The sequence below is a fragment of the Limulus polyphemus genome, unplaced genomic scaffold, assembly GCF_000517525.1.
Source record: "Limulus polyphemus unplaced genomic scaffold, Limulus_polyphemus-2.1.2 Scaffold17, whole genome shotgun sequence".
Classification (NCBI taxonomy): domain Eukaryota; kingdom Metazoa; phylum Arthropoda; class Merostomata; order Xiphosura; family Limulidae; genus Limulus; species Limulus polyphemus.
The window spans coordinates 1,032,282-1,044,645 of record NW_013665627.1 but is presented as its reverse complement, the minus strand read 5'-3'; the positions used below and the strand labels follow the sequence as shown (position 1 = coordinate 1,044,645).

Genomic DNA, 12,364 nt, shown 5'->3' with positions numbered 1-12,364 from the left:
CAAAGTTGTATCGAGAAAGAATAAACTAGTTTTAATTAAGAAATGACTTGTATCGCTGAAGTTCCTCGGAAAGAATTTATACCGGAAATTAACAAACGAGTAGATACGTAACAGTATCTTGTATATTGCGGCTGTTCTGTAGGGTCCCTTTCCAGAATCAAATTAATACAGATTTGCTTGCTATCAATTGTTTGAGGTGGTGAGCGCATCTCACATTATCCATTGTCAGAGGACAGACACTCAAACAATACATCGTTGACGAAAGTTACCTCACACTCGCCAACGTATGTTTCTAATACGTATTTTCGATGAGCATTAGGCTGAAATAGTTGATTAGTTTACCACACTTCTGTCGTTAATGCAATACACTGTCACGCTGTTAGAAAGATTTCTGACTTCATTAAAAAGCCAACACTGAAAACTCCAGATGAACTCAACCTATGATAAGTCAAAAGTTCAGTTAGCTATGTAAGGTTAAATCTCACAACCTTTCGGGCTACGATTTAACCCTTTCTAGAAAAAGCCATCTGGATACAGATATAGCACAGGTGCCATCTCTTACATAGTTCATAGAAAATGCACTGGTTGCTATGATGCAATAACTCGTTTTTTTACAAGCATTAATGAATGTCCATCCACGTAGCTTCTTATGGCCAGATCTCTGATCATTTTGGACCCTGACAACATTTACCAGTCAGCAAGTTCTGCTGTCTCATATACATACGAGTTTTTCCATCATTGTCTGGTTTCCAATGAGACACAGTCCAGCTCCATTGGTTAAGTGGTGTAACAAGATGCCTTATGCTGTTAACGGCAATTTAACCAACTAATTTACAAGTAGTAACCAACATTTTTAACATTGAAGGTTTCATAACCTGTCTGTTCACAATTCTAACTTCCTTTCTGATATAAATTAAACATAATTTGAATAAATTAATAAAATTGCATTTAATTTTGTAAATAAATTCAGAATTATATTTATGTAGTCATGCAAACATCATATGATAACACTACAACAGAATGTAGTTCATTATGACTGCCTTGTTCAGAAATAATATTGAGATAAAAAATTAATTAATATTTATTAGATTTCTTACATTGTTTGATCATACAAGTCAAACATATTGCTAAATGAAACATACTCTAAAATATTTGATACACTGTTTTCCACCATATCGATTGAGCAAGTGATTATACTGTGACATTCGCTTTATAAAAACTAAGTTACATAATTTCAAGTGGTTCACCATGTTTTGGCCCAGGATGGCCAAGTGGTTAGGGCGCTCATCTTGCAATCTGCGGGTTCGAATCCCCATCCCACAAAACATGCTCGCCCTTTCAGCCATGGGTGCATTATAATGTGAAGGTCAATTCCACTATTCGTTGATAAAAGAGTAGCCCAAAAGTTGGCAGTTGGTGGTGATGACTGGCTGCCTTCCATCTAGTCTTTCAGTGCTAGATTAGGGACAGCTAGCACAGATAGCCCTCATGTAGCTTTGTGCAAACTTCCAAACAAACCAAACCAGATATTCTGCTACAACTTGCTAGATTGATCAAACGATTATCACAAACATCTCACTATTAAATATCGCTTGATAGCTAAAAATAACAAGGGCCGCAACACCATTTCAGTCATCGATTTTTCAACCAAGCAATTGTTTTAAGTGTTAGTATAATCAGTAGCTATCATTTGACATACTGCACACACATACTATTGTGAAACACTACTTGATAGCTTGGAAAGTGGTGAACACCACTTCCTTTGAGCCATTCATCTTTCTTTAAGGTGATCCTCCTGACTGCTTGTCAAACAGTTAATCCTAGCCATAATGATTAGGAGGTCAGTGTCAGTATGTGGGTTGACCAATGACAGACTTAACTGCACCTCCACTAGCATTTCCTCATCTAATTACTCACGATTAGCCAGATGTGTACTACAAAAGTTTTTCTTCTCATGATCTGGGATGAAATCATGCAGCACAGTCTTATCATCATCAGAGTCAACTTGCTCATCCATTTCTGATTCCTGAAGATAATAGTTTTCAAGAAGTTCGTCATTGATGCAGAGTATTAGTTTGCTAACATATTTGATGGACATACGAGTGTTGCACAGTTGCTACAACTCATTGAACTCTTGACAGAAAAGATGCACACTTGTCCATCCAGAAACGAGTTTTTTGCACTGCAGGCATGTACAACAAACATACATTTACAAACCTTGATATTTCTTTCCACTAATGTTTTGTCGTAGCATCTCTTGAAGTACATCTGTTTTGTCAATCTTTTAGCATGTTAATTTGTGTTGTTGTTTTTTTTTTTGTTCACAATTGCAGAATGCTGCTATTTAATGTATTCCTGTCGATACTACAGCTCCTAAGCACTGGTTGTATGGTCATACATAAGATCCACTGGGAAGTGTACTTTTCATCCAAAGAACAGGTGGTTTGGAGAACAATCAGTTAACTGTTACTCTCTTGCATATTATGGTATTTTGACATACAGTAGATGATTATGCCATTTGGTTTAGTCAACGATAACAAACTTAGCAAGCATACACTTTCTAGACTGTACTGCCCTTTCAACCACAGTATCAAACTGTGGATGATATGGTGAAGTGCTTGTTTTCACCACACCTAACATTTTAGTACAGTTCTACAAACAACTAGCTATTGAAGCTAGCTCCATAATCCATGTGGATCTTTCTAGGCATTCCAAGACACAGACTTCATTGTTCAGTCAAAATATGTGTAATGGGTTACATTAACATGTCAGCCAATAGTTGAGCTTCTGCTCATGTGGTGATATAATTGATAATGGCCAGTACATATCAATTACCCTTTTTTTAGTTGTGGGCAGACAACCAACTACATCTAGGGGGATTCTCTAGAGAGAGAGTTTCCTTTATTATGGCCAGTTTTCTTCTGGGCAGCTTATTTGGTAAAATGGCTACACTATCACTTACTGTCTTGACATGAATATGTCTAGAAACAAAAATGGCACACTTGCAGTAATGTGTCCTTTAAATGTAAGCTACATTAGTCACTTAAAAGTGACAGATGCATTAGACAGACCAAGTGGCATAATGGAGAATTCATTCTATCCTTTTTGAATGCTTTCATGGTCCATTTTGACTTTCAAGTATCCAGAAGAAAGATCTAGTGTATTGAAGAAATGGGTATCTAAGAATGGGCATCACATTTTCCTTTCTAAAACCCACAAAGAACCTTAGTGTTCTTTCTTTTTGGCTATCATCATTGCAGATGATAGTGAATTTCATTCATGAGTTCTATCACAGCAGTAGACAGTATTAACACATGCACTAAAGTGTGTTGTAGTACATAATACACTACGGAATATTGCTTGCACATTAGTGGAAAATTACCACATACTTTTGAATATGTAAACACACAGTCCACTGTTCTCAGGCCTAAACTGGCTAGCATTTGATGGTTTTGGTGTAGCACTGCAAAAGTGGCTGATGGTTTTTGTAGTAGAACCTTCCCTAAAATACCAATCTCTAAACCCATACCAAAGAAAATTATTATGTTACCAAATTGAAGTTGGAAATATGCATCTCCATTCCCCAGAACAAAGTTTTGCTAATTAGCTAAAGTGGTGACTTTCTATGGAGTGCCTGATACACCACAAGTTTGAGTAATGTTCTGGTTACATCAGTATCCACTATAAACTCAACCTTGTACCCTTATTGGCACATATTATATGTGATGCCAACTCTATGGCTCTCTTAACCATCCATTGTGACATTTGGTGTTTGCAAATGCCTTCCCCTGCATTGATGTGAAATTGTCCACATAAATGTCCTATTTTTCATGAGGCTGTTACTTTGGAACTTTGAACTTGGCCCTGTAGATTGCTCAATTCTTGATTGGGTTGAACCTAAAGCACAACACATTATCAACTGTTTCTGAGACATCAAGCTACTCCTTATACAAATGTTTTTAGGTATCATGTGTGGGACCATCTAGATTCAGCATCAGGCATTGTATTGCTTGTCCCAGAACCTATTCATTCCAAGCAACAACATTGCTTGAAGCTTATGAAAAAACAGTCAAAGTCATCCTTTTCCATCTCTCTAAACAGTGGTGCACTTAGTTATTTTACCTCACGTACATGATTATATGTTGATGCTGACAGAAACATACTACCAGCTTCTACTCGGCTGATGAGCTATGTACATTTGGGGGAAGCACTGGTCTTCTAGAGTTTAAGGGATGTTTTCATCCTCACTGGTGTGACATCCTCTGACTATCTTCAACAGAACATGCTAATGTGAGCCATCATAGCCACTATGACAATGCACGGTGTGATATAACACTTCATCATCAGTTCCTATCAAGTCCTTGGCCACCAGACATTCTCACAATGTCATCTTCTTCAAGAGATCATAAGATGCACACATCCTTAGGATTTTGACATCCTCAGCCTGAGGCCACAGTGCTCAGTTGCTTGAAGCCACTGTGACCCTTTCCTACTGTCCTGTATTCCAGTACATATGAAGTGACAATTGGAGATTGTTGTGATATAGACATCCAGGACAACCCAGCAAGATGCTTTTCAACCTCATGGTCTCAGAGACAGATCAAAGCTTCAGACATAACTCTCACCATAGTTGAAGAAAGCATTAGGACTAATAGAGTGCCTCTTTTACTCCTTGTCACATTCTCAAGAGTTTGACTTCTCTTCAGCTTCTTCCTCTCAATTGAAAGTTCTGTGTGATCTTAAATAGTTCAATACAATACGAGATGGAATAATAAATTCTGGTCACAACACCAAAAAGTTATTTTTTTTAGCTATTCTATGGTATTGAAGTTCACTGGTATCCATCAGATAAGTTTCATATTATCTGCAAAATGCAGAATCTCGAAGTGCAGGGAGCAAATTGAATATAGACAGGAAAGCCAATAAACACAAAGAAGTGAACAAATAAATAAAATTTTTATTTCCAATAATTTTACTTTAACTCTTAATGGCTTCTGGGGTAAAACAAAAAAGGGAAAAGATAATACCACAAAAATGGCTAATGACTAGATATACTTCCAAAATTAAGAGTAACAAATGTTTTTATTTCGTACTTGTGAAGTTCATATGTCATGCTGTGTTGTAGCTTACAGAGTGCATAATTCTTCTTGTGATTCATGTCATAACCATATTTTATTGACATTGTGACAGTACAAATTGCAATGTTAAGTGTCCCTTATGTGACATTATTTCAGTGTCTACTGACTGACTGACTGACTGACTGACAGACAACACACTAGTGTATAGTGGTGGGAATGGTTAAAACAGGTGACCCCTCCAAGTGGTCTATGGCCCGCTTTCAGTAAAATAAATAGATGTTTTCATTCTCACAATGTATTGGGCTGGGATGTTTTTTCTCTGGTGAGTTTGATCTTTTAAAACTTGAAAATCACCAGAGGAAGGGTGTCTCAGCCATAAACATTCTGAACATTAAAACATCTATTTATAATTAGCCATGTTTTTTGTGTTGTAATTTTTTTTCCCCAATTTTATTTTTGATTTAATCATACCACAGCAGTATTTAGCTGATTTTGGCTTCTGAAGTGAGTTCCTTTTCTAAAATACGTGCACAGGACAAAGATAAGTGTTGTATACCAAACTATAGTGCTGCATATATAACTGCTTATTTCAACTAATATTTATATGGGGAAAAAGGAAATAAGTTATATCAGTTTATACAAGTATATGAGCCAAATGGTTTCACTCCTGATATATGCACACTTTATATAAGTATAAGAATTAACATATGTTTATGAACTTCTGACATTCAATAAACAAGAACATCATATGCAGAACACCTACAAGAAAATTTAGAAAAAATTCCGCAAATATACTTGGCTAAAGATATAATTTAAACTTGATATGGAAGGATGAAATTCATTTTACTGTTTCAGTCATCACATTTTTTAAGAACACTATCTAAATTATGCCAGAACTTTTAATTATTTATTCATTTAGTTAGTAATATATTTTACACACATTTGAAGTTTGCAAAGGTTTTTTTGTAAGTTATTTAGAGTTCACCAAAAAGTAGCCATGTTAGAAGATTATGTGTTTAAACATTAAGCACATTCTAGGAAACAGTGTTGGTGTATAGTTTATTTCTTTCAATTGCAACATTGTTTTTCCTTAAATTTGTAACCTTAGATCAAAGTATCATTTTAAGATAAAAGTTTACATGTTAGCAACAAATTGAAAAATTACATATATATAATTATTAGTTGCACAACCAAAAATATACCTTATGCACAAAATCATAATAAGTATATAGAAATAAATGATTTTAAAAAGCATTATAAACCTGAATTTAGGGATATTATTTTAACAGATAAGGAACTGCATTGGAAGAATTTCAAATGTGTGATTTATTTTGACAGAATTCAACTGTTTGCATTCTAATTTTTAATACAGAAGTTTTCTAAATAACCTTGTGTGTATATAAAATTTTCATCTTTTATGGCATTTCAAATTATTACAGTTTACAGCCAGTAGAAAATGTTTCTCATTTTGTTAGTGCAGAATAATTTAAGGATGTACATTTCCATATACTTTCTCAAACATAATGAAACAGTTTTTATTGAATACGCATATATAGTTGTTAATGTTTCCTACAACATTTCCTACAACCAGAAAGTAGTCAAATATTATATGATTAACTGTGTTTGTTTTGTGTATGTTGCCTGTATCAGAACATACATATAATTTTGTTAATAGTGTCACAGTTGATGGTTAACATAGTTGATTAGATGTATTTAAGATGTGCATTTGAACCATCTGTACATGGAGTTCCATTTCATGAAGAGAGAGTTTTTGAAAAATAAAAGTATAAACCTCATTCTCTTTAATATTGGAAATACTCTTTACTAGACATAAATGGGACACCAAAATTCAATTCTAAAATGTATGTCTTCATACTTTATGGGTATATCTTTATAAGTGTCTCAGACTTGTGATTGATTAATTTAGAATGCTAAAGAGGAGAGGGAAATCTAAGTTAGAACCAGATGCTACTACTGTTCTACAATTGGATGATTTTCATTCAATCTTTCATTGGGACTATAACGTTTCTAATGTACAAAGTATTTCACACATATACAATAATTTAAGAGCATACATTGTAGAGCCATTAAGTACTGATGTTCAGTTAATGTATAAATAGCTATTACACCTTTGTATATAGATGATGTATATAAAATGCTTGAGACAAAAAAAAAAGGGTTGGGCACAAGGCTTGAGAAAACTATTGTTTATTTGAAATATTATGGGAAATGTAAAAGATGTTTCCACCAGTTTCATGTATTATTGTGGGGTCACTGACCTTTACATATATAAGAATCAAGTGTTGAAGAATGAGAGATTATTAGATTATTCAAGCACTTCAGTAAAGCATGTGTTTGTGGCATTGAATTAATTAATTTTTATTATAATAAATTCTTCAACTATCTGTACGTAAACAAAAGTATGTCAGAAATGTTTAATATTAAATTCATTTATATAGGTGTAAAAGTAAGCTATATCTGTCCAAACTGCCAACAGCTAGTGTTGTTGTTCCTTTTCATAATGAACACTGGACAACTTTGTTGCGTACTGCCACTAGTGTACTGAATCGATCACCACCTGGCCTAGTCAAAGAAGTTATATTAGTTGATGATTTTAGCAGCAAAGGTAAGATAAACCTCTGATTTTCAAACATTTTAGAAATTTTCATTTAAATAACTTTTGGATTTCACTAGTACTTAGCACAGAAATAAAAGTTAGGTATAATTTAATAGTCTTTTGATTTTGTTTATGAATAAGAGTCATCTTTATTTTAGAACAAGAAAAAAAAAATAGACTGAAATGAAAATTAAGTAAGGGTAGGAATAAATTTATGTGAAGTAAACCACAGGCCAGTAAAAGCATTTACTGCTCAGGCATGTTCTAGAATGAATTGTGGCTTAACACACATTTGCTAATGTATTTTTGGGTTGATACTGTTAGCTGATTCAACTTTGTATTTGCATTGAGTTGTTTGAATTTATTCACATTGATATGTTTTATGTTTCAGAGGAACTTAAGGGAGCTCTTGAAGATTATATCAAAAGACATTTCAGTAACGTTCGAGTTATTCGAGCAAAAAAACGAGAAGGTTTGATTCGAGCTCGACTAATGGGTGCTCGTGAAGCAACAGGGGATGTAGTCATATTTTTGGACTCCCACACAGAAGCTAATGTTAACTGGTTACCTCCTCTCTTAGGTATCAAAGTTTCTATTCACTGAAATAAGCTCTGTGGCTAATTGTTAGGTGTAGAATTTCTCATGTACACTTTGTTCTTTAAGATGCAACAGTAATAAATTTTTGTAATTTTTTAGGGTTTTGTATTGAAAAGCTGAAATTATTACAAATATAGTATTTATTAGTAATTAAAATAAAGGATAATTTTTTTCTCTTCTGGTTTTCCTAATTTTCTATTATAGTAATACTACTTACATTGTGTGTAAAATATCTTTGTATACCTAATGTTTTCAGAATCATAACTAAGATAGTTGTAACAGCTTTGGTAATAAAATTCAGGTAATTCTATGTTGAAAACATAATTTTTTTTCCCAATCAAGAAATTTAATCTCTGTTAAAGAAAAACCTTTTTTTAATATAGCAAATTACTTTTGTCATATGATGGTACATTATTATTCTTAAATTTCATAAAATGAATTTGTGTTGTATTTAAAAAATATTGTAACCATTTTTAAAAACACCAACCTCTTGTAAAAGGTGAATATATTTTTCTAGTCAGTTAAAGTTTACGACTTTAATAACTTTTATTATCATTCAGTTCTTTAGAAAATTACAAAGTATTAAAGCTCAAACAAACAAAAAGCTACAGGTAAATAAAATTATTCTCAATTTCTTACACATAATTATAGTAGAATTAATTAATTAATAGTATATTAAGTTTTGTGTCTAGGATTATGGCTATAGTAAATGTTTTGGTAATTTATTTTATGCATGTATGTGTTAGTGGTATAAAATATTTTTTCCCCCAACTTTTTTGATAAATCTAACCCTCTTTACCCTTTCATTAATTTTTAATCATTACAGACTTCAGTAGTTGATTTACATTCATCACGGGTTTCAAATAGCAAAAATAAACCACCTTTGTATATACTCCTATGTGTATAGCATTACATCAGAAAATAAATGATTGTTCATATGTCTTTAGCAGTTACTATTGTTTTATTTAAATACATAATGAATTGATGTAGTGTATAAGACTTTGTTTGTTATTAGATTTAAATGTGCAAAATTACTTTCTTTTTTATCATACAGAACCCATAGCTGAGGATCATCGTACTGTGGTTTGTCCTTTTATTGATGTCTTAGATTACGAAACATTTGCCTATAGGGCTCAAGATGAAGGTGCTCGGGGCTCTTTTGATTGGGAACTTTATTATAAACGTTTACCATTATTGCCAGAAGATCTACAACATCCAACTGAACCTTTCAGGTTTGTTTGTTTTATCTATGTGTAATAAAATTACAACTCAAGCTTCTGTACTTCATTGTTTGTTTATGATGTTATGACATATTACTGATCCATATTCTTTTTCAATATTCAAAAAAGAAGGAAAAATAAGATATAGATGCCTTAAAATCAGTTTTGTAACACTGTTACCTACAGAAAACAATATTTTGACCTTTGTATTAATTTTTAGGGCATCAAGCACTTTGTTTACTGAATAACTGAGATTAATAAATTAGTAGCATAAATTCTACATATTCTTTAATGCCTTTATGGTGAGTAAAGCAACAAAAACATCATACATATATAATATAGTAAATTATCCTGGTTAAAGTGTTTTCAATAATTATATTTCATTTAAATTTAAGACCTGTTTATACGTAGTTATTCATATTTCATTGAATAGTTTTAATACAAATTGTTGTTCTAAAGTCCTTCTAGTTATATATTTAAGATTTAATGTTTTAACCATTGTACTTATTTTATTTTTTGTGTTTTCAAACTTGCTTCCATTAAAGTTTTCAAATGTTTAGATGAATGAGCATGATATGTTTGTAGCATTCTTTTGTTTTGTATTTGTTATACTTATATTTATTCTTAATGTATAATTGTGAAGGATTTTTTTTTATGTGTTTGAATACATTTTTGGTACTTCCTTATTTTCAACAGAAGTCCTGTTATGGCAGGAGGATTATTTGCCATTGACAGAGAATTTTTTGGGGAATTAGGAGGCTATGATGAGGGACTAGATGTTTGGGGTGGTGAGCAGTATGAGTTGTCTTTTAAGATATGGCAGTGTGGAGGGCAAATGGTGGATGCTCCATGTTCACGAATTGGTCACATTTATCGAAAGTTTGCTCCTTTCCCAAATCCAGGCATAGGAGATTTTGTTGGTAGGGTAAGTACCAAACAAAATCAGTATCTAGATACTTTTTTTGGTAAACTGTGTGACAACAATGATAAAAACATTAGTGATTTCATACAGAAACTTTTGGATTGCTTCATTAATCAGTTTGTTAATACAAATAACAGTCATGACCAATCTATCTTTACAATTAACCTATTTTTTTTACATAATGAAAACTTTTCACAAAAGGAAACTACAACAAGAAAACGTGACTATTAAAGTGTTTTACATGGAGAAAATGGCTAAAACAACATTATTTTGCAATTTAATATACTGTACTTTAATATTATTAACTTGTTTTTTTGATCTAGATATTCCTTTTAGAGTGTTTCTCATGCTGTCAACAAACATGTGACTAACATTTTGAATGTTCTTCACACAATTCAGAGCATGCCTAACTTACCCATTGTTCTCTACTCTCCCCATTCCACATGATTTATTGTACTTACGTTAAGAGGATGTCTATAATTTGTGCTTTTTCAACATAATTCCATTTTTTCATGATCTTGAACAAGATTGAACATTTTGTGTAGGCTTATTTACCATCTGTGTTTGCAGAGCAGAATTTGTATGTTAAGAATAATCCTGAAAAAGTATATGCTGGTCTCATGCATTTCTTTTTTCTCTCAGATATGTTCTATTTTAAAACTTTAATCAATTTCTCTTACACCTGTTGTTACTAGTGGCACGTTAGACAATTCAACAGTTGAATCTATTTTTTCCACCTTTGTCTGATATTTGGATTGCTGTTGGTGGTTTTAGAAACCAGCAGAATATTAGTAACCTTAATATTCCTTACATTCATCATGTGGGTGGATTTTTAGCATTGTCATATTCCACTACTCATATTACTTCTCAAGTTTTTGACCCTTAGATTGGTTATTAGAGTGGGGTCTCTCATATGGTCTTCCACTTTAATCCAACATCAGTTTCCAGCACTGGGTGTTTGTGAGACTTTCTGCTTCTGCATAGTTATTAGCTATTCCTGCTCTCCTGATTCTTTTAGTCAAGATCAAATATCTGTCTTGCAGTCTTGTGGCTTTTATGTTCATTTAACACATTAGCCCAGATTTCTGATTTACAAGTAACTCATTTCCCCCTCAACATTCCAGCTGACCTCAAAAGAGCTTTCTTTCTGCATCTTTTGACTTTGCAGGTCTTTCATGCAAATTAGATTCCCATTCAGGAGAAGCAGGAGAAGGTGATAGGGTTTTAGCACCTTGTTTTGCTTCTGGTCTTCATTCTTTTTCATAATGTTCTTTCTTCTCTCTTGCCTTCTTTGTCTAATTCTCAGTAAATACCTGCTGTATCTATGTGTACCTTTAAGCTCTTTTGACTGGACAAATACTGTAAGAGGGCAAAGTTAGTTTTGGGTTTTTGACCTGCTTGTTGACTCTCTCCTATTGTGGAAAACTCCTCCATCTGGAATTTTGGGGGAGGTCATTTCTGGCATTTTGTTATTATCTATGGGACCCTTGGTTTCAACAGATCCTTCAGTTTGTTCTTAAGTCTAATAGTTTACAATTCTGAAAATCATGGCTTTTGGGTGACAAAGATAGATGTACAGGATGCTTATTTTCATATCCTATTCATCTGTCATCATGTCATTTTCTCCATTATTCCCAGTAGGGATGGTTTATCAGTTCACTCTCTACTCTTCAACTTGGCCTCATTTACATACATTTTTGGACAAATACTAAAAGTGTTTTCTGGTTTTATACATTACCTCAACATCAACTCTCACTTGTGCATTGATGATTAGCTTATTCTGACCCTTTTTTTCCATTCAATCTCACACATACTCATTTGATACACCCAACTAGCTACAGCTCTAAGATGGATCATCTGGGACTTTGACGCTAGCTCCTTTGGTGTTGTAAACCTTGGATCTTTCTGTTCATACTCTTCTGTCTTGTAC

The 12,364-nt window shown here is 33.1% G+C and overlaps 1 protein-coding gene across 2 annotated transcripts in view; it reads left to right on the top strand.

The window, feature by feature from the left end:
* LOC106457585 (putative polypeptide N-acetylgalactosaminyltransferase 10) overlaps positions 1-12,364 on the top strand; it is a 165,866-nt gene that overhangs the window by 136,875 nt on the left and 16,627 nt on the right. For both annotated transcript variants that reach the window (XM_013917026.2, XM_022383619.1), the window contains exons 5-8: positions 7,538-7,704; positions 8,087-8,275; positions 9,347-9,524; positions 10,209-10,437. In XM_013917026.2, the coding sequence (XP_013772480.1) occupies positions 7,538-7,704; positions 8,087-8,275; positions 9,347-9,524; positions 10,209-10,437 (763 nt within the window). The remainder of the gene's footprint in view (positions 1-7,537; positions 7,705-8,086; positions 8,276-9,346; positions 9,525-10,208; positions 10,438-12,364) is intronic.